At 46.8% G+C, this 22,740-nt stretch overlaps 2 protein-coding genes across 2 annotated transcripts; both read left to right on the top strand.

Annotated features, from left to right (window-relative positions):
- Window positions 1-1,414: 1,414 nt before the first annotated feature.
- Window positions 1,415-4,629, top strand: LOC125942539 (uncharacterized). Its single transcript, XM_049660723.1, has 3 exons — window positions 1,415-1,438; window positions 2,512-2,606; window positions 3,958-4,629. Exons 1-3 carry the CDS (start codon window positions 1,432-1,434, stop codon window positions 4,258-4,260), a joined length of 405 nt encoding a protein of 134 aa, XP_049516680.1. The 5' UTR covers window positions 1,415-1,431; the 3' UTR covers window positions 4,261-4,629.
- Window positions 4,630-8,556: 3,927 nt separating this feature from the next.
- Window positions 8,557-18,741, top strand: LOC125942538 (uncharacterized). The gene is made up of 7 exons (XM_049660721.1): window positions 8,557-8,726; window positions 9,350-9,403; window positions 9,656-9,715; window positions 12,408-12,461; window positions 13,408-13,502; window positions 15,849-16,071; window positions 18,539-18,741. Exons 1-7 carry the CDS (start codon window positions 8,609-8,611, stop codon window positions 18,697-18,699), a joined length of 765 nt encoding a protein of 254 aa, XP_049516678.1. The 5' UTR covers window positions 8,557-8,608; the 3' UTR covers window positions 18,700-18,741.
- Window positions 18,742-22,740: the final 3,999 nt, after the last annotated feature.

Here is a 22,740-nt window from a genome sequence, read left to right as displayed (position 1 = left end):
TAGACGCAGCAAAAGAATGTTGAATTTTTTATTTTTGGGTAATTTGCTTTTGAAGATTGCGAAATATCGCAAACTTCTGTTGTAAACAGCCCGGCAACTACACGCTCAAGGAAGCTAAATTGTGGGTAAATTAGAGTTCAAGGAATTTTCATTTAAGACGCAAAATTTCATTTATGTACCTTTATTAGTTTTCTTAATAATTCGACCGAAATTAAGCAATATTTAGAATTCTGGTCCTACTTTTGCCCATTTTTGCGGGAAGGTATTAAAGCTACTAAGCTGCGGTTTAAAACTAATAAAGGTACATGAATAAAATTTTGCGTCCTAAATGGAAATTCCTTAAACTCTAATTTATCCAAAATTGAGCTTTCTTGAGCGTGTAGTTGCCGGGCTGTTTACAACAGAAGTTTGCGATATTTCGCAATCTTCAAAAGCAAATTACCCCAAAAGTAAACATTCCACATTATTTTGCTGCGTCTAAGAAATATATAAATATGTGAATATATTGAATTAGTCCTATGTCAGCCGCATCCCTCGTTTCATAATAAATGTGCATGCTGGCGGGCTAGTTGCACGGAGGAAGGAAAAGGCTTTATGACAATGCAGGGCACACTTGCAAACACGAAAAAAAAATGCTCAGAAAGACGGACTGGATGAGGCAAACTCCGGCGCCCGTGTTGCCTTTTTTGTTACTCGTGCCTTTCAGTGACATGAATCATACCAACTCGCTCGACTTTATTTCAGTGGGGGAAAAAAAAAGCTTTTCTCGTGGCTTGAATGGAGGTCGTGGTGGGTGCCGCCAAGCTCGCACAAGAACACACTATATAAAATAATTTGCATCTCTTTGTAATGTGTAATCTTTCTAATTCCAGCTAGCCCAACATTGTACCTTACTGCAACACTCTGCCTGTGCGGCATCTCCGATTTAGAGAACTAAATTGGCTAAATCCACCGTATAAATGTAAAATATAAATTGGTATATGACTTACAGTGGTGTACGATTACTGCTTTTAAAATAATGCGCTTTTTGGTGTTTTCAGTTTCGTTGCTACAGATGAACAACCACTGGGGGCGCGATTGTAATGATACGGATTTCATCACTCCCCTGCTGAAGTCGTATCCATAGCTCGACGTTGTGTGTTTTTTCCTTCTTCCGTACGTGTTGGCCTGCGCACTGTCCGAATTGCCCTGCTAAGCACGTGCTTCTATAAAACCAAAATCGTCGCGATCTGCTAGTGTGCCTCTGCAGACAGAATGCTGGTTCTTGTTCAGTACGAGGTAGACTCGACAACGGAGGTTGTTCAACCGAGTGCGATTAGAGGATTTCGTCCGACAAGCGTTGCCGATTTTGACGGCACGAAAGACTATGAAGTATGGTGGCACGGCGACGACGGTGTCTCCGGGGGCTATTATGAAGCTAAGGTGCTCCACATGACAGGTAAGCTGCTGCACAAACCTTACGGTGTCGGTGTATAGTGATATTGGGTTGCCGAGAAAGTTAAATAAAAGAAAACATCGAGTCCAATTGGGGTTTTCAGTGGCACCCAATTTCGCAATTGGGGATCACTGCAGGTCCAAGTTCTTACAATTAGACATCATGGTTTAAAATGCCAATTTTAAGTCATTGGATAAGCAGTCGCGTGATACAACAAAATTTGATAATCGTAAAAAACAATTACAATGCGAGCCTTCAAATTTAGAGAGAAGCATTTAGCTATTTTGTGAAGTTAAAAGTCTACCTTGAAACTTTACCAATTTCTTTGAACCACTGGCATAACTCGGTCAACAGAATTTGCTTAGATATATAACACCTGACATAGTGGATATATCATAGAAGAGAATTTTCATTGGGTGTTCGTGCATGACTAAGCTTCTTGAATGGAGTTCTAGGGCTTTTCTTTTTTTTTGTCCGTATTGATCCCAACGAGTCCAGGTAGAGATCAATTTGTTGACCCAATAAATACAATTCTGTTAAAAAAACTAAACAGCGGGCCAATTTCAAATCATAATAGTTAATGTTTGACTTGGAAAAATGGTGCAAATGTTGATGCAGTGCTCCGAGAGCAACTGTTGTGATTTACAGAAATACATTTACAATCTTGGTGCTTCCACTAAAGTGAAAAAAAAAACAAAAAAACCAATAGCTTGGTTGAGGAGAAGTTGACACCTTGCATAATTTAAAGTTGGTATGGCATTACACCAATCTGTCTTACACACATGCTCAATTCTAGTCATGTTAATTTTCTCGTGGGTAGTTTTTGCTGGTAAAAATTTAATTGCCTGCAAATCTTGCCATTGTATATAATTACAATGCTTGTCAATAGATCTTGTCAAGGTCAGACATAACAAGACTAGTGAAAACTTAAGTGCAGGTTTTATTGTAATGTTACATTTGTGTTGTAAGATGCTAAAAAGAAAAACAGTTGTAACCTATACTGTCAGTGTTGTGTATGCGTTGCGCAATATTATTTCATGCCTGCTCAAATGCCACTGCTTTCTGGTGCCGTGCAGAAACGTTGGAGGAAATGGAAATGTTCCAAAGTAAGAGGCCCAGAAAAACAATGAACCTCAATGAAACGAAAGGGAAGAAGAGGACGAAAGGGAAGGTATCTATATAATAAAGTTTTATGATGATGATGATGAAGGTATGATTACTCAATACTTTCTTCTTTTTGGCACTTGGGTATTAGACTACACTATGACACGTACTGCTTGATCTGCTCGATGAAAGCACATAAGTTCTGCCAATTGAGTCTGTGCATTGAACACATTTGACCATCATGACATGCCAACTTTCAGTGCACGTCTAATGCAATGTGTAATTTACTGTACAGAAAAGCATGGTTGAGAGAGTGAAGTGTAGAAGCAAAGCTACGATAACTCGTCATTTGAGCAAAGCCCTTTTGTTTGCTTATATCTTAGAGAATCCTTTGGTGAAATACTGTTGGCATGTGTCAATTTTTCTTATTTTGCATTTGCTGCTCCACTATGTTCTGGGAACAGTATGAATGCTAGCTTTGAAAAGTTATTATTAACAGCGCTGTTTAAGCCAGCCGTAATTTGTCGTTTGTGGTTCGTGTTTTGTGGCTCTCAAGAAACTATCAAAGAAATAAAAGAAATTAAACTTTCTTGCTGAGGCGGGATTCGAACCCGCGGTCCCAAGGCAAGCGTCGTAACCACTAGGCTATACAGCCACGCTTGTAGGACGTGCATTTATGCGAACCTATGATTGCGGTCGAGCAACGTCGTCTTCGTCCACAGTTGGCACGTTCGCACGCTCGTGCTCTGCGAGGTGAAGAGGTTTTGCGCGCCATGCTCAGGAGAGAGATAAAGAAAATGAGACTGAGAGAAAGAGACGCATTTACGGAGCAGGTCAGCTGGAACGCTTTGTGGGCATTTCAATGCGTTGGAACGTGGTGTCAGTATTGGAACGTGGTGTCAGTGCTGCAAGCTGCGCTATGCAATGTGCAGTGACGGCTGTAAGTCCGAGATTCACGAAAAGAAATTATCATCATGAGTAATAGATGAAAAGTTTGCACGCATTCCGGAAATTGCTGGGCTACGATCGCCCAGCTTCGCTGTAGAGCGTTGCGCAGCCGAGTGCAAGATTATGCATTTTTCTTCAAACATTTACCTTCAAATTGAAAAGCTCAGTGTGATGTTAGAAATTAGTAAAAAAGAAAACAAAGAGCCATTTTACGTGCTTTCAATATTGATAAAAATATGTGAGCTCTAAACTGCAATATTGCGAAGCGTTTAAGGCCTATTAAGGCTCTCTCTATCCAATGGCTATCTGGAATCACACTGTCACAAGTGGAAGTTTAGACATCATTGTAAATTTAGACTTGTTGAGTTCCAAAGGCTTACTTTCTATGTGTGACATATTTCTGTGAAAGGCAGTAAGCTTTGCATTAGTGCACCACCACAGCAATCTTTTTTTTAAAATTACTACTGCAGGCTGCACCTTCAACAAAGCAGCTTCGCCTCGATACGCAAGGTGCGATTGAGGCAGCCCTGGCTGCCCATATTGAGCAGGAGAGCCCGTCCAGCTGTATGTGTTGCAGCGATGGCTGCGATATACGGGCTGAGCTCGAAAAAGCAGAAGCAGAAAATGCTGACCTCAAAAAGGAGCTGCATGAACAGAACGAAAGCTTCCTCAAGAAAATTGAGAAGTTGAAGGCCAAATTAACTGAAGCTCGGCAGCTTAATTCGGTGCTTCAAAATGCAGTTGCGTCCAAGAATTTTGAGAGTGGTGAGTGACGTTTACATGTTCTTATGATTGTTATTTACTTATAAAATTCCAGCAGCACCCATCTAACAATGAATGTCAGCGTTAATGCCAATAGCAATGAAGCAGTACAGTGACACGCTTTATTGCCACCGCTGAAATGCCTGATGTTTGAGGCATGTATACAGCTTGGCTCCTTTTTTGTGCTTTCCATCTTGCAGTGCCAACATGAAGTCCGCACGTGGTGCTTGTGTGAATTCAGACAAAATTGTTGAATATATTTGTCGCGAGTTTGATTCTGCCGAACACCAGATAAGTTTTAAGTAATTCTTTTTGGCATTGGAAAAAGGCACAAACCCAGTGATCGAAGTTGTTGTCAAAGAGGTTCATTAAAGTTTAGCACATACCCAGTTTTTTTTCGAAAGCTTGCCCTTAGGCATAATACAAAGCATATCAAAAATACACGAACAGACTTGATTCATGTAAAAAATCCAGAAGTGAACGATGATACGATCCATGAATCCAACGTTCAAGGTCGGGTGGGCGGCCAGGCCGAAGGCCTGTTGCCCGTAGGTGGCGGAGACGGCTTAGGTGAAGTCCTGAGCACGTCCATAATAGGTGTGTCACTGTCACATTTTGAATCGTAGTGTCACAAAAGGGGCACGATGTATCATAGGGACCGTGGTACTGTTGTGCCCAGAGAGCGGTCACAGACGGGGTGAGTGCGACCCCGACACGCAGCCTCCGTAACGTAACCTCCTCTCGGCGGGTTAACCCACCAGGGAGGTCTGACCCACACGGAGGTATAAGAGCTCGTGTGGTACGTCGGAGGTTTTCTTTTTCCCGGAGCAGTTGTCCGCAAGCGTCTTCAGGAAAATGCGGAAGTGGGTACGTTATGTTCTCAGGGTGGGTTGCCAAATCTGCTTCAAGTAGACCCGGCAGGGCTGCTCGAGGCACCCACTGAACGCGTATCACTAAATTCGTAGTGGCAGCAATACGGTGAATGCTATCCGAGAGAAGAGAGGACCGAGATACCCTACGTATGTCGTGGATGGCTTGAGTCGAGTCCGTGCGAATGATGAGCTGAGAATATCGAGCAGCTTGAACAAAGGGGAGCAACGCGGCCAAGGCATGCCGTATGGCGGCAAGCTCGGCAAGATAAGCCGGCGGTGCAGGATCGGCAACATACGAGCACGTCTGGCCTGCCTCTGGTATCAATGGGCACACGAGAGCTGTGTGAATCGTGGCACCATTAACACTGGCATCAGTGTATGCTACGAGAGCCGAATCGTCTTGATTATCATCGGTGCGACGAAGTCGGGAAACTTGAGCGTTCGCCTGGCGAGGAACCGGGCTGCACATACCCAGTTCCACATACCGATTGACACAAGGTCAATCGGTATGTGGAAAGAGATTGATTGAACAATCGGTAGCTGTGAAAGAGATTGATTGAACAGCGGCGTCTACACAGTAGCACATACCCAGTAATCCAAGTTGGCATAAACAGGTTAATGAAGAGCAGCACACACACATTCTCAAATATACAGCAACCCAAGTTGGTCTGATTAGTCTCAAAACCTGTTTCCCCAGCACATAAGCCCAATGCGCTAATCATAAGGCAATGGACAATACAGCGACCCAAGTCGGCAAGAAAACGGTGAGACACAGATAGGCAAACTATAAAGTGCATGAAATACCCCGATAATGCTAATCACAGTAATACCTTAAATAGGCAGCTAAGTTTTCCTAAAGTGAAAGTTGAGCAAAGATTAAGTCTTTCATAGCTTGCTAGTATCAATTATTTCTGCATCAATAATAGTTAGTTAGCTCACCATGGTAGCCCATGAGGAAACCATATTAGCCTGTGTGCATATGGCTAGAATAAGGTCTATTCGTTTCACCTGCGTCACATAAACAGTTCACAAGGTGCTGCACCATGTCATTTGTTTCAGTGATGCAGCAATGACGTCATGTGAACCATGGTTGTTTCAAACGGTACAGGAAAGGTGCAGGACTAGTTCACATTTTTTTTTAACTTCCCTACTGATGATGCTGACTTGGTGCAGACATGCAGGTGCGAAGCAGCAGCGCAGAAGACAACACAGCACATGAGCTTAAACGCTGTTGAAACCTTGTTTACGCGTGTCTACTGTGCTCAAGGAAATGTAGGGTGTGGTTCTGAAGTTGACCATACCTGTGACTTCTAACCTCTTAAACTTGCGTGGGTGATGCACATTAGGCTGGCAAAACATAACACCTACACAGCTAGAGTTGAGCTGTGCCATTTCTGAGCTGCTCGTGCCACACTGTGAACTTGTTCAGTGGTGCAGGTGAATGAAACAAACCTACAGTGGTCATGGGGAATTCCACAGGTGGATTCAAAGCAGTTGACCTAATCTTCAAGTGAGCACCCCTTTCTGGCGTAGAGCTGTGACTCCTAATAGACGATTGGAATGCAACCCACGCTGTTGGAGCATAGTGAGAGTTACCCAGGATACCCTGTGTGTGGTCACCGGCTTCCACTGTTTGTTGCCAGCAAAGGCATCCTGCTCTAGTACACGCTAGTCCTGTTGAATGCCCACTCATAAGTGGTGGCTTCAGCATTGCTCTCTGTGTCCGATTCTTTGCACAAGCGAGAGTGCTCACTATCGAACAGCAAAAACAATGCTGCATGCCATGGCAATTTTATGGCATTTGCCATTACCACGAAAGCCACAACTATCTTGTGCCATTAAGCGCAGTGAGAAGTAAATGACTGAAAAAGCATGCATGAAGGCAATACGTCATGCGGAGTTGCGTTTCATTCCGTCAGTTCTTGTGGAGCAGCTTCGAGTGGTCTACAATGTTGTCGCTGTGCGAAATGTGCTCCCATTCTTACTGGAAGACGTGACTCGTGCCATCACTTTTTCATTGGAACAGTTGCTCCAAAAAGGGCAGCAAAAGTTGCATTCACTTTATCATTGGAATTCATAATTAGTAATGTTGAAAATTGGGCTAGGTGGTTCTGTGCTTTGGAGGTATGTCTTCGGTTTATGCCTCGCATGCTCATTTAGAATAGTGCCTTTATGTGTGCTGTAGCACCAGCTCGTGGGGCGAAGTGCGAAATGAAATGGCAGGCATAAAGCTAGGACAGCATCACTCAGGCAGCAGTGTTTTCAAGCACTTATCACCAGTGTTTGTTTTGCACCATCCCTATTTCCATACAATGGCATCGGTGATATTGAGCTATGTGCAATAGCCTAACTTTGAACTCTCATGCAAGCGATCAGATTTGTTTGTAAACGAGCAAGCATACCGAGAGTCTGAACTTGAAATATATTTGAATGGACTCTACTGCCACGAATTTCCCATAAAAGCATGATAAATAAATCTGTATGTTCAAGAGTTACTGGATAAAAGTTATTCTACAATGAGGTGAATGGCAAAGAAATGGCATTAAGTCAGCTCTTTTTCCTGCACTCTGCCTCTATGTTTACAAATGTACAGCTTATCTATATTCACTAACATGCCTGATGAGTTAGACTTATAGTGTTTTAATAATGATTTCAGAGACCAAGATGATTTACGCAAGGTCACTGGATGTGGTGGTGGGGGCAGAAGTTCCTGTACCCTCACGGATATCAGGGCAGGAAGCAAAAGGCAAGCTACATATATGGTTCATTTTCCAAGTTCAGTGTTTGTCTTCATCTTACTAATATTGCAGCAAATTTTTTTTACTTCATTAGCAAAAGCCAGGCACCTGCATTTAATGTCTACAGTTAAATTTTGACCATTAGATATATTGGCAAAAAGGATGCATGTTGTTCAATTCTGGGATGAAAACATTGCAGACATTTTAAATAAACTTTATATTGTGCATTGCAGCTGTTTACGCATGGGATATAGCCTCCTGAAATACATGTCAAACCAGTCATCCTAGAGTATGTATATGCGGTTAGCTGCTGCCAGTTCACTTTACAGGGCTCGTGGTAGCTTGTTGCAGGGCAAGTGTAGTCACAAGCCAGTTATGTTCTTTCTGCATTTTATAATTAACAATTCGGGGCCCCAGAATTATGTTGTAGAGTTCTATTATGCTAGGGTCTACAACATGTCCTGAATTGGAATTTGCTTTTTGTCCTTTTGAGAACCAAAATATAATTCATATGTCATGTTACTTGCAAGGTACTACATTTACATGTCTGTTTACTTGATGTCATGTTGAAGGTAGCAGAAACACTGTTGTTGGCACATTATCATTGCAGACTCGGGTCTGCACTCTCGCAGCAGGCCATGTGGGCCAACAAGCAGGCCATCATAGCTTGTGGGTGAGAAAATATTTTGTCCACATATGCAATTTTAAATTTGCTAGCACACTCAGATTAATTTTACTTTTATGGATGTATGAATGCTAGTATACTTCATCTACATTGGAATAACTTATTGTTTGTATGGTCTTCAGGAACCACTGCAGCTGTGGCTTCCGTTGATGCTGCGGAGGAGCGTGTGGCACAACAGCTTGGTAAGCGATTTCATATATGCCAGTGTTGCGTAGTAGCTCTTATAGACTACTAGTAATTTGCTTTTAGAGCTTCCATCTGGAGCCGCTTGCATGGAAATATTTATCGGCGTTTAAATTTATTGAGTCGTAATAAGGGGCTCCAGGTTTAGACATTGTGAACAAATTTGTACACGTGATGGTGATGTCTGGAAAAGAGTACATAGGCATGTGCCTAAAACAGCTGAAAATTCAAGCAAAAGTTTGCGCTACACCAAATTAGCGGAGTCCGCACAGCTCTTGCTTACCGGGGGTTTGGCCGCAGTGCACAAATTCGCAGAACACGACAGGTTTTCTGGGAAATGCTGCCAAGCAAATTTGGAAATATTTCATGCAGAAAAAAAGGAAGGAAAAGGGTGGAGCTCGTGAAATAAGCATACCATAGGCCCTTGGCTCCAGTATGGGACAAGGCAGGAGAAGAATGTTGCGAATGCTGTTCAAGGCAATGAGAGAGATTGCTCTGGCGAGGGTTGCTTGTTCAAAGCCCAGAAGTTAATCAGCTGTGTCATTGCAAGTTGCTACATTGACATGTTTACTTTGTAATATATGAAAGAATACACAAACACTTGTTGGTGTGTTCATTGCAGAACCTAGCAACAGGCCATCTGGCGCCGATGAATCGGAAGCAGTGCAACCCCCAGGTAAGTTAATACTTGATGGACAGTGCCGGTTTTCCTTGTTTGCCATACTCACGTGTGACTGTTCAGTCTTAATTACCCTTGAAAGCAAAAATTCTCCTCTACCCTACAGCAGCACAAAGCTACAAATTTCCTGTGTAGCTTCATGCTACTGTTGGGTGCATGGCATTTTTTTTCACTTTCATAAAGCTTCCTCAAGTTCACAAATTTTTGCAGAGCTGATATGCAACAACATTGCTTGTGCTTTATCTTCAGGATCCATTACTGCTGCTACGGCCTCTACCAGCACCGCAGGGTCCACATCAGACCAGCTTGGTAAGATTTCTCAGACACCATTGCTTAGTTCTCATGAACAGATTGTGAGCTGAAACTTGCTCCTGCTAACCAATATGTTATGTGTGCACGCGCTCATACTTATCTAGTCACTTTCACCAATACTCACCTACATACCTGTAGCACTATTCACAAGCACGTGCTCACCCATTTATAATGTCCGTACACGTGCTCACCCATTTATAATGTCCATACCAATCTGTGTGGAAGGCTTTCAGATAAGCACACTCTTATCCAGAAGTGCCTTGGCTTTACCAAGTCAACATTTTTTTTTTGTTTAAACATCGCTGTTTCTCAATTTTTCCTAAGCCTTATTTTTATGAATAGATTTCGTTATTGCAATATCAGCATTTCAATTGATAATTTCTGTTGTCTGTCAGTGGTTTTAAAGGGCCCCTAAGCTACCCAGAGGTTGAAATTTAGTTGTGTTGCAGTTATGCACGAGTCTACAACGCACACGTAGCCGCGAGAATTTTTCGAAATGGTGCCGGTAATAGCGGAGTTACACGCGGTTTGATGATCGAAAAACGCCCCTCGCTCGTTTCGCTCTTTCCTTTGCTACTCTCCTCGTCGGCTGGTCTCCCCTCTCGCCGAGTGCTGCTCGAAATGTCACGTGACATAAGTCATCACCAACGCGCTTCTCAAAACACTGCCTACTTCCGGTTAAGACACGTCCACGCTAGCCATGCTAGCGGCACCTATACGGACGATGAACCGGCCTCCAGTCTGCCGCGCGAGAGGTGTCCAAAGTAGACGGCAGTTCGGCCGGCGCCCCGCCCGCTGCACCATCACCGGCCCAATCGACGACCGCGAACCTAAGCGCCTCCGCCACCGGCAACGAAAACATCAGCTGCAGCCGGGAGACGACGGGCTCGGCTGTGCTCGCATTGCAGCCGACGGCGCCACTAACATCAGCGTATTTTTCTTCTTTGTGTACAATTATTGCGAAGAGCGATAACAACGATAAGAAAATATTGCGGCTTGTGAGCGTCGGTAATTTACCCGCCGGGGTGGCTCAGTCAGCTAAGGCGTTGCGCTGCTGAGCCCGAGGTCGCGGGATCGAATCCCGGCCCCGGCGGCCGCATTTCGATGGAGGCGAAATGCAAAAACGCCCGTGTGCTTGCGTTGTAGTGCACGTTAAAGAACCCCAGGTGGTCGAAATTATTCCGGAGCCCTCCACTACGGCGTGCCTCATAATCAGAACTGGTTTTGGCACGTAAAACCCCAGAAAGAAGAAGAAGAGCGTCGGTAATTCATTTCGAAGCGCCCTCCGCTTTAGCTTTGAAGGGAACCGGAAAAGGCCTGGCGACGATATCGGCGCCGTCGAGCGATCAGCGGCGGTGAGGCTGCCGCACAAATGAGTCCCGGTCTCATCCTCTCTACGTACGGCAAGGAAATCTCGCCGCTCGCGAGCAAAACGCCTGTCGAACGGTGGCCTGCGAATGGCAAACGGCGTGCGGCGAGTTAGCGTGCCGGTAACGTGGACGTGGACTCGGCGCTTCTCGGCTACTCGCTGTTGCTGCGGTGCCGGCGCGTGTTATGCGAAGCATGCCGCTATAGACCCTGTGTTGCGCGCACGTCTGGAAAGGCCAACACTGTCGCACTCTGTTCGCGCAGCTAATCAGACCGCTAAGCATGACTGTGTTGGAGCACGAGCGATTTGGCACTTGCGTTGCGGGCTGTAATTACCGATGCACAAGCGCACACAAGCGAGCAACGCGGCGAGGACGAGCAGGGAGCGCGTGTACCTGCTAGCAGACAAACCGGAAGTCGTAGGTTCTTGTTCGACCAATGGACATCATTTCCGCAGTTGACATCACCAGATTCCCCCCGCTGATGTCGTGACGACCGCTGGGGTTACCGGAGAGGCGAGGGGAGGAGGACGGCATTGTTTTTTTTGGTTTTGTGGTGCGCCCGCGGCGCATAGCGCTGCAGCGTTTGGCATCGTTGATCGTGATGGCATTCTGTAATCAATGCGCGTGTTTACTTGAAATGTTCAAAAATTATCTGAGGTGGTTTAGGGGCCCTTTAAGTTGCAGATAAACATTTCCACAGAAACTGTCTATTTGAGGGTTGACATTTCTTGGAATAGAGGTCACATACGACATATTATTTTTGGTGCTGTGAGAAAAGGAAACCGCAGAGGTGCCAGCAGCAAAGCATCTTTGTTGAGCCACATTCAAGCTATCGAGGCCACCAGAGGTTTGTACTCTTCCTCGTAATCGTCAGTACTAAGTTGAAGCTCCGAACACGACCCACTAGAGCTTTCCAAGCCTAATTGAGGTGAGGAAACATCGAAACACACAATGATTTTAGCATTGAAAAAAATGGCGGTTGTCAATACAGCAACTCCAAACTACAATCTCTGAAACCCTGGAAAGCCAGATTTCCAATACATTTTCGCAAACTGTAACAACAAAAAAAATTCTTTCGGGGAAGCTGGTGCCTTCTAAGTAGCGTAGCATTCACCCAAAAAATGATAAAATGAGTGCCATTCATTTGTGGTGCTCTGTGACTAAAAGAAAATCTTTGGACGAGTGAGGCTCATAACATTTGTTACAACTTAGCTGATGCATTTGCTTGGATAATTAGTGGGAATGTGTGTTAGCAGATGTTGATACAGAACTAATCAATTAGAAATTAGCAGAAAATCTAATCAAAATGTTTTTTCTAGTGCCTGGGGTACTGCCATGTAGCAGCAGCGAACAGACGGTCCCAGATGAGCTTGGTAAGAAACGTTTCGTAAACATGCCTTTTTTGCATGTATTTATTTTAGCAGTACTCGCAATATTTTGCGATCGTGAATTGAACAAGGCATTTTAACCAATGATCATAATGCCTCTCTTCGATGCCATTTCCGTCACACGAAGTGTACGAAATCACTGCGTCATGATGGTGCTATTGGAGCTATTGGTGCCGCCCAACAAGCTTTCTCCGAAGCATTGCAGGGCTCCTTTCATGTCTGGCTTGGATAATTCAAGTTTATTTTCTGCGGCATGATAGATAGCTTTGGAGTAGATAGCATTTATTGTGTAGGAGTCATCAGTTATTAATCATGCATCCATCCTTTTTTTGAAATTTCTTTTTGCACATGTGCCATGTATTTTACAGGTGCGTTTTGTGTAGCAGAGCATTGTTTAGAGTTAGCATCTATCCCAGTTCCTTTCTTGACTGTACTTGTGCTGTACGGCCATAATAATGAATTATTAGAAAGTAGCCTGGTTGTTAGTTGTTTTGTTAGTTAAAGTAGTGCCGTAGAATGAATTGCCACACATCAGCAACAGTTTACAGCTTACAAAAAATATTCAGAGTACGTAGTTATTGTCCACAGCTAGAAGCATTGCAAAATTATGAGCATAGTACTTGAGCTCTAGTAGTCTGCTAGAGCTGTTCTACATCACGACAACCCTTTGACTTACTGCAGTGTGCTCTCAAACTAATGCAACACTGCAAGGTTTCGCTTATAGGCAGTGCAGGTGGAAGCCTCGAGCAGAGCAACACCAAAGCAAAAAATGAACAGCATGTTGAGAACTGCACAAAGAAATGCTTCAGGATAAGGCTGCGGACTACGCACTTTCACCACATTTATTACTTTGAGAGCTATTGTTGTACTAGCTGTTATTTACTTCTGCCTGTGTCCAATCCTTATCCCTATTGAATGCTTGTCATACTAGAACCCTGGACCTCACAGGAGTTGGAGGACGCTCTCATGAGTGAGCAGCCAGAGGGCCTCCAGACAGTGATTGGCAGCGAAAGAGACGATGGAAAGGTAATTTCACAATGCCTTGGGTGCTGCTTTTTTTTTCATGGAAAGAAAACTTATGTTCGATAAAAACCTTAATTTGTAACTTGTGTGCTAGGCCCTGCAGCCTGGTATTTGAAGGTACGCTTAGATCATTGAAAGCATTGCATTGCAGTCATCTCTTGTGTAAGCTCAGTTGGCAAAACAACAGCGCTGGTGACACATGCACCTGGAGGTTCACAGCTATGACATAAGCCCTTGCACAGGTCCTTCGAGATATTTCACCACATTGCGGGCGCTGCCTAATCTCGGGGGTCATGCCAGGCACGCGGTAATGGCGGCATTTTTAGTTTTAGTATAAAAGAAAAATATGGTTAAACTCTCTTTCATAGGAATCGGTAGAACACGAAAGTGAAATGTGTCTTCACAGAAGCTGTTGCATGTTTGCTTTGTGAACTCGCGGTCCGCTGCAGCGAAAGGCGAACAATTTGAGGTCGGCTACCATGTCGCAGGTTCGCTTGGTGCGCTGCATCCTGCTGCCGAGTCGCTTTGACGAAGGTACAAGCATCTCGGTCTGGCTCCGTGGTGTCTTGGGCAGCCACTTGAGTTGCGTTGCGCTGAGCTTCAGGAATGCAAGTGGCAGAGCTCACAGCGTGCGCTGTGAACATGCAAAGGCATTCTGCTTCACGCTGGAGTGTCCCTCGTGAGATTCCCGCGTCGACATTGTTGCCTTTCTCGACACTTAGTGCAGCAGTTTTCCTAGTTGGTGCCATCGTCGCAACTCAACTGACAGCCCAAGACAATAGGGAACTACACCAAAATGCTCGTACCTTTGGCGAAGCAACTCCGCAGCAGGGGGGAGTTGCACTTCCAAGCAAACCTGAAACACGGTTGCCGACCCGCAAATTGCGCGCCTTTCGCTATAGCGGACCTTGAGTTCCCAAAGCAAACATGCAACAGCTTCTGTGAAGACACATTTCACTTTCGTGTTCTACCAATTCAGTTTCGCTTGTAAGGTTTGCGAACGCCTGTGGTTTATGACGAACATGTGCAGTGCTCCGGTGCGTGCAATGCAGCGCCTTCGGGGAATGTTTCCTGATCGGGAGTCTCATTCCCCAATTTATGCTTGTGTGGCAATTGTCCAGGATCCCTGCGCAACCCGCCGTGGTTGATTAGTGGCTGTGGTGTTGGGTGCCAAGCACGAGATCGTGGGATTGAATTGGGCCACGGCAGCCGCATTTCGATGAAAGCGAAAACACCTGTGTACTTTGATTTAGGTGCAGGTTAAAGAACCCCCGGTGGTCCAAATTATTTCGGAGTCCCCCGATACGGCGTGCCTCATAATCAGATTGTGGTTTTGGCCCGTAAAACCCCATAATTATTTGATCACTATACATTGGTAGGGTGCGCTCGAGGCACCAGCGACGGATAGCGGGGCGGCGTTGTACTGTACTCTGGCATCAACTGCGTACTGCGCGGTGGCGCGTGGTTGCGTGGGCCGTAGCTTGAAAGCGATCTGCGCTGGGGCAGAGTCACTGTAGCAGAGTGTAGCATTGTAGGTGCATTGGCGGCTCGTAGCTTTGTGCGTGCTGTGTGTTCTCGGCGCTCAGCTTGCGTTGAAGCGATAAACAACAGCACGAAGGTCACTTCGCTCGCTTCTCCAGCGGCGCCTCCACACGCCGCCAGCGTTTGACAGCGCGTGTCCGCGCTCATCGAGTGTGATGTGTCACAGCGTGTACCAGCACGTCGGCAACATTAACTGGAAAAGGAGAGAGTGCCGGCTTGGTGGGCTAGGCCAGCTGCAGCAAGCGGCAGGATCAGGTTTGAATGAAGGGAGGGGGAAAGGTCACGCCCGCGGCGGCAAGATCGCCGGGTCGAGGGAGGCAGGCCCGCCTCGCACACGCACGCACGCACACGTGTGCTCGCTTCGCATTCCATCACGGCGGAAAAGGTGCTTCCGGTTGCAGCTCGCGCAAGAATGACAAAATTTGGGATGAAATCTCTAAGTTGTCGGAGGGGAAATTTCGTTATATCGAGGGGGTCTCCCGCTGCCACTTCGTTACGTAGAGGTCTCAAATACATATGCTTCTATGGGGTAACGGCGGGGAATAGAAAAACTTCGTTATATCCAGGAATTCGTTATATGGAGGTTCGTTATAAGCAGGTTCAACTGTATAACAATTAATTTTTGTGCTATTTCATTAGTGGGCTCACGTTTAAGAAAGTGCAGAAGAGGGAGATGTCAAAACTCATATGCAGGATGTAATATCCACCAGCACAGGCAAATGCAGCTCATGCTTTGTCAGTGTATTCTAGATGGAGGTCATTGTACGTGTAGAAATATAATGCCTAATGCAATTCTTCATATTACAGATCTACGCTGGGAGCAATCAATGGCTTGAAAAGGAGGCCTGGGGCACATTGTTTCGGGCCTCAACCGATTCGTTGTTTTGCCGCATGGCAACGTCGGTTTATTGGACACCTGAGCAACTTAGGAGCCGCAGCGTTACGGGAACCCTGTCTAACAAGTCCCGGGCAAAGGGGGTCACCGAGCCAAGGCCCGCTTTAACCCCCGAGAAGGTGGCCTCACTGAAAGGTTTGCAACACATTGCATGTAGATCTTATACTGTGACATGCAGTGTACTCTATCAATTCGAAATAACTTCTGCTTCAGTGAACTACTGTTGCTAGTGGGGTGGCCGGCTACTGTGCAGTTCACTTATTCAGATTTTCAAACTTTGTAATGTTCATAAATTATAGGAATTCAGTATGCTGAAGTATTGGACCATGGAGCCCTTTGCATGTGTAAGGTTGGCTTTGTTGGCTATGCTTTGTCAGTAAAAGGAGCTTTCGGTGCGTGTATCACTCAAAACCGCAATGCATATATATGGTGCAGTTACTATGGCTTCTGCTGTTTACCGTAGGCTCGGGGGTTTGATTCTCGGCCACGGTGACCGGTGCCTAATCGTCTTAATAATCGCAAATCTGAATTAACGAATTTGCGAGGAAGTTAGACTCCCGAGGTAGCCAAAAAGGCTTGTGAACAAGTTGCATGCACATAGGCTTGCGTGCAACGGTATTTTTACCATGTCATGGCGTTGCTACAGATAAATGCATGCACAAAATCTACATTCTCTGGCTACATGAATAGAGATGGACTTCTCTCCTACACTTGAATGATCATGGGTTATTTCACATCAGTCATTGTCTCGAACTTTTCGTGCTCCAGTGTAGACATTAAGGGTGGAGTCAGCACCATTTGAAGCTGCTTGATGACTGAATGTAACCGCTTAAAAAGAAAAAAAAACGAAGACTGCTGTTATTTGACACAAATGAACAGTTACTGTTCTTCTTCTTTGTGGGTTTTACGTGCCAAAACCAGTTCTGATTATGAGGCACGCCGTAGTGGAGGGCTCCGGATTAATTTTGACCACCTGGGGTTCTTTAACGTGCACTACAACGCAAGCACACGGGCGTTTTCGCATTTCGCCTCCATCGAAATGCGGCCGCCGGGGCCGGGATTCGATCCCGCGACCTCGTGCTCAGCAGCGCAACGCCTTAGCTGACTGAGCCACCCCGGCGGGTTGAACAGTTACTGGAAGTGCAGGATAAATGTAAAACATGCAGTTGCAGCCCTGACAACTTCAGGCTTGGCATATTCCATAGTTTTCACACAGTTCATAACTAGTGGTCCACTAGGCTTTACTACTACCAGTTTCGAAGAGGCACTGGCAATGTACCAAACAAAAGCACCGCCTTTTCTGCCTGTCTTGTTGACGAATAGGTTCTGTCCAAGTCCAACATTTTGACCCTCTACATTGCATCTACATGAGTAGAGGTGGTGCTGGAAAACTGCTACATGCATGTCTGACTGTACCTGCGCCTGTATAGCTTGTTTTAAAGCGAAGCTTCCTTGCCGAGTTCCAGGTGTATTTAAAGCAAAGCTTTCTTTGCCTCTTCCTTGGACTTTTCCACTGCTGCTGCTGCTGCTGTCTTGCACGCCGCATTGTGAGGGGTTCAGAGCATGTATATACATGGCAGGAGTGCGGCAGAGAGGAAAGGAGATGCGAGAAACTTGTTGGGACCTTCCCATCGTGTAGCATGTGCGCAATGCCCTGAGCAACTTCCCAGGCATCATCACAATACCCTTTGACAGCTGTAATTATCTGTGATATCCCTTGCAAAAGCATTGAACAATCTGCTGCAAGCTTCGGGAGGGGTGGAAGCTATAACGGTAGAGTGGAGGCATAGGATGGGTAGAATTCGTGCAGTCACGAAACAAGTGAATGACAGCCTGTATACTACGCACGCAAACAGCGGTGGTACATGCAAGTAAACACTCACTCACCACTCTCGTATTGCGCTAATAACTGAAGACTCCATCAACATCACCGCTAATTAGAGTTGAAGCAAACAGCACAGAAAGTTTCGCTTACATTGATTCCCAGAGTGTGTGAGATCCACATGATTTTTTTAAGTGAAGCTTTTTTTGCGAGCCTGATTCGTGCCTCTCTTGCTGACAGTGGCTGCCGCCTCCTGCTGCTGCTGGTGCGTTATCGCCGAACAGCTCACACTCTGCTGCGGGACGGCGACGCCATCTAGGGGCGATGGCTCATACTAGTTGAGCCACAGCAGTAACAGAGTGGGAAGCTGGCCTGCGCGTGTGGGTTATTGGCCGCTGGCTAAGAGGGCGAGGGAGGCGCATCGCGATAAGATCGGAGAGAGGGCACCAAAGGAGATGGCCTTACGTTGCACATGCGTTGTGCCATCTGGCATCCACGTGGACAGTTGCATATGCGCCTCCTTGAGGGTGGTGTAGATGCACCCAAACAAATGGTGCAGAAAGTCAGCTTTCCTCTTTTCACCCCTGTAACGCTGGTTGCATTCGCAGGTGCATTGCAATCTTTGCCAACATGCCATCTAAATTCACTTTGCACTCACATTGAATAAACACAAACATGTGTTTCAGCACTCCTTATGCATTTACACAAAGCTTCGTTGTATATATAATCCCAACTGCATTTTTTACGTTTTCAAATTTGCTGATTGCTTTTTCCTTGCAGCTCTCTTCGGAATATTCATGGGCTGCGATGTCCCGGAGGAAGAGCAAAAAAAAAAGGCTCAAGGATGTGCGGAAGCATCTCGCGCAGAAGCTGGGCGACGTGCGGAGAAAGTGAAGATGTTTATACCAAAAACTTTTTGTCGATTGTTTTCCTTGATGTAAATAAAAAATATGTTACAGTTTCACCCGAAAGGCAAAGCATCAATTGCGATCGCAAATTAATAGAGAGCTATATGGTTCATTTTCTCAAAATTTTTGCGCGCAAATAAACAGGGACGAAGAAAAGGAGACACAAGGACGAGCGCTCGTCCTTGTGTCTCCTTTTCTTCGTCCCTGTTTATTTGCGCGCAAAAATTTTGAGAAAATGAATCTGTTCCAACTAGGCCGACTCGCAGCTATGCTTGAGCTATATGGAGTGAGGATAGCAATTTTATCAGCTGTATAAACTTGGACATGTAGCAGTACAAGCAACGCGCAGAACTGTTGATGCCGTAGGTGTTTTTCCCGCATTTGCACCGAACGCGTGCGACATTGGTGACTGTTGCCGGTGCCTCTGGTGGCAGCTCGGAGGTTTTCAATGAGATCAGAACAGGACACTCGTCGAGCAGCGTCAGAAGTCTTTACCACCTTCTCACCTCGCAACGTTTTATTGCGATAGCAATTATATGGACACTCCAAAGCAGATTTCTGTCGTCGCTGTTGCCGTCACCGTGAGGTTCCGTATGACGTCAATGGAGATGAAATCGTCGCCGCGCGCCGCCGAACGCTGTATGTGCGAGTGAAAGAGCGCGAGGGACGCGCCTTTCACGGGGAGTGAACCCACGGCGGAGAACAAACGCGCGTTCTGCGCCGTGCTCCCTTAAGGGCTGCAGAAGTAGGCGTCTCTTTCCTCCTTTACAATCACCATATATGTAGAGCAAACGCGCCTTCTTCCGATGCACGAAAGGCCTTGGGGGGGAGGGGGAGGGAAGAGACGCAGCGACGTTTAGCTCCGGCACCAAGTGACTATTTATATCAGAGGCTCCGGCAACAGTCACCAACCCCGCACGCATTTTGTGCGAACGCGGGCAAAACGCCGACGGCGTCGACAACAGTTCTGCGTGTTGCCGGTGCTGCTGCATGTCCAAGTTTAAACAGCTGATAAAGCTACTATCATTACTCCGTATAGCTCTCTACAAATTTGCTATCGCAATTGACGATTCGCCTTTCAGGTGAAACTGCGACAACTTTTATATGAATACGCGTTGGTGCCGCAGCTAAACGTCGTCTCCCCTCCCTGTCCCCCCACGGCCTTTCGCGTGATGGAAGAAGTCTCGTTTGCTCCGCGTGAAAGCATGCGTCCCTTGCACGCTTTCACTCGCACATAGAGCATACGGAACCTCACTGCGACGGCAGAAATGCGCTTGGAGTGTCCGTGTAATTGCTATCATAATAAAATAATTTCAGGCATTTAGAGAGACTTATTTTCTGCCAAATAAACACAGGGCTGTGTATGTGCAGGCCTAGGCCAACAGGCCTATGAGCCAACAGGCTCACAAGCCAACAGGCCCACAAGCCAACAGGCCCACAAGCCAACAGGCTCACAAGCCAACAGGCCCACAAGCCAACAGGCTCACAAGCCAACAGGCTCACAAGCCAATAAGCCCACAAGCTAAAAGGCCCATAAGCCAACATGCCAGATTTCCGCATAGCCAACAGACTAGCTTGTTGGAATTTTGGACTGGGTGAGGCCATTCGTCTGCGGGTGGTAGGCGGTGGTCCGGCGATGGCTTGTCTGGCTGTAGCGCAGGATGGCTTGAGTTAGTTCAGCCGTGAAGGCCGTACCTCTGTCTGTGATGAGGACTTCTGGGGCACCGTGACGCAGGAGGATGTTCTCAACGAAGAATCGGGCTACCTCGGCGGCACTGCCTTTGGGCAAGGCTTTTGTTTCGGCGTAGCTTGAGGTAGTCCGTAGCTACGACGATCCATTTATTCCCGGACGTCGACGTCGGAAAAGGCCCGAGTAAGTCCATTCCGATCTGCTGGAACGGTCGGCGAGGTGGCTCGATCGGCTGTAGAAGTCCGGCTGGCCTTGTCGGCGGTGTTTTGCGTCGCTGACAGTCTCGGCATGTCCTTACGTAATGGGCGACGTCGGCAGAGAGGCGAGGCCAGTAATATTTTTCTTGTATCCTCGCGAGCGTGCGGGAAAAACCGAGGTGTCCAGCCGTTGGGTCGTCATGGAGAGCTTGCAGAACCTCTGGACGCAATGCTGAGGGTACCACGAGGAGGTAGTTGGCTCGGAGAGGCGAGAAGCTCTTCTTTAGGAGAATGTCGTTTTGCAAGAAAAACGACGCCAATCCTCGCCTGAACACCTTGGGCACAATGACGGTCTTGCCTTCCAGGTAGTCTACAAGGCTCCATAGTTCCGGGTCGGCTCGCTGTTGTTCGGCGAATTCGTCGGCACTGATCGGTCCCAAGAAAGTGTCGTCATCCTGATCGTCTGTGGCGGCGGTTCGACGGGGGCGCGAGACAACAGTCGGAGTCAGAGTGCTTTCGCCAGGACTTGTAAACGACAGTGATGTCAAATGCTTGAAGTCTCAGACTCCATCGTGCGAGGCGACCTGAAGGATCCTTCAAGTTAGCTAGCCAACACAAGGCGTGGTGGTCACTCACAACTTAAAGGGCCTGCCATAGAGGTAGGGGCGAAACTTTGATGTAGCCCAGATGATGGCGAGGCACTCCTTTCTGTTGTGGAATAATTTGCTTCCGCCTTCGATAGCGACCGGCTAGCGTAACTTAAAACCCTTTCTAGTCCGTCAGTCCTCTGCACAAGCACGGCGCCGAGTCCTACGCTGCTTGCGTCGGTGTGGACTGCGGTATCGGCGTTTTTCGTCGAAATGCGCAAGTATTGGCGGCGATTGCAGGCATCGCTTCAGTTCTTCAAATGCTTCCACTTGCGGCGTCTCCCAGTTGAACTCGACGTCGGCCTTCGTGAGATACGTCAGTGGCTCAGCGATCCGTGAAAAATTCTTGACGAAGCGCCTGTAATAGGCGCACAGTCCAAGAAATCTACGCACTGCCTTCTTGTCAGCGGGCGGAGGAAAGTTGGAGATGGCCACAGTTTTCTGAGGGTCGGGGCGCACTCCAGACTTGTGATGACGTGGCCCAAAAACAAGAGTTCCTCGTATGCGAAGTGGCACTTTTCTGGCTTTAAAGTGAGTCCGGAGGTTTTGATTGCTTGAAGAACTGTTTCAAGGCGCCGCAGGTGTTCTTCGAAGATTGAGGCAAACACAACAACGTCGTCCAAATAGACGAGGCAAGTCTGCCACTTCAAGCCTGCCAGTACTGTATCCTGACGCGTTGGAAAGTTGCAGGTGCCGAGCAAAGACCAAACGGCATGACCTTGAACTCTAACAGTCCATCTGGTGTTATAAAGGCAGTCTTCTCCTGGTCCCTCTCGTCGACTTCGATTTGCCAGTAGCCGGTTTTGAGGTCCATCGACGAAAAATACTTTGCGTTGTAGAGTCGATCCAAGGCATCGTCAATCCGTGGAAGGGGTATACGTCCTTCTTCGTGATCTTGTTAGGCGACGATAATCGACGCAGAAACGTAGGGTTCCATCCTTCTTCTTCACTAACACCACGGGGGACGCCCACGGACTCTTGGACGGCTGATGATGTCGTCGCGTAGCATTTCGTCGACTTGTTGCCTTTATGGCCTCGCGTTCGCGCGCCGAAACTCTGTACGGGCTCTGACGGAGTGGGCGGACATTTTCGTCGTTTATGATGCGGTGCTTGGCGACAGGGGTTTGTCGACTTTGACGATGACGAGAAGCAGTCCTTGTATTGCAGGAGCAGAGCGTTTAGTTGTTCTTTCTTATGCCTGTGAAGGTTATGGTTGACGTCGAAAGTTGGTTCAGATACTATAGTCGTCGTTGCAGGCGCACTGGAATCCGTGAAGGCGAAAGCACTGCTGGCTTGTACTTATTTCGTCGATGTAGGCGACCGTGGTGCCTTTGTTAATGTGCTTGTATTCGGGGCTGAAATTAGTGAGCATCACCCTTGCTTTCCCTGCACATAGCTCAGCTATGCCTCTAGCGACGCAAATTTCACGGTAGAGCAGTAAGGGATGATCGCCCTCGATGACGCCCTCCATGTCTGCAGGCACTCGGTACCGACGGAAATCATTACGCTGGAGCGAGGCGAAACGGTGACTTATTCTTCA

The sequence above is a fragment of the Dermacentor silvarum genome, chromosome 1 (genome assembly GCF_013339745.2).
Source record: "Dermacentor silvarum isolate Dsil-2018 chromosome 1, BIME_Dsil_1.4, whole genome shotgun sequence".
Classification (NCBI taxonomy): Eukaryota; Metazoa; Arthropoda; class Arachnida; order Ixodida; family Ixodidae; genus Dermacentor; species Dermacentor silvarum.
This window is presented reverse-complemented; position numbering and strand designations above follow the sequence as displayed.

Coding starts and splice junctions, on each gene's coding strand:
- LOC125942539 (XM_049660723.1), top strand. Junction 2,607..3,957: donor AGAAGAGGACGAAAGGGAAG/GTATCTATATAA, acceptor TTACTACTGCAG/GCTGCACCTTCAACAAAGCA.
- LOC125942538 (XM_049660721.1), top strand. CDS start 8,609: ATGAATGCTAGTATACTTCATCTACATTGGAATAACTTATTGTTTGTA. Junction 9,716..12,407: donor GTCCACATCAGACCAGCTTG/GTAAGATTTCTC, acceptor TGTTTTTTCTAG/TGCCTGGGGTACTGCCATGT. Junction 13,503..15,848: donor GCGAAAGAGACGATGGAAAG/GTAATTTCACAA, acceptor TTCATATTACAG/ATCTACGCTGGGAGCAATCA.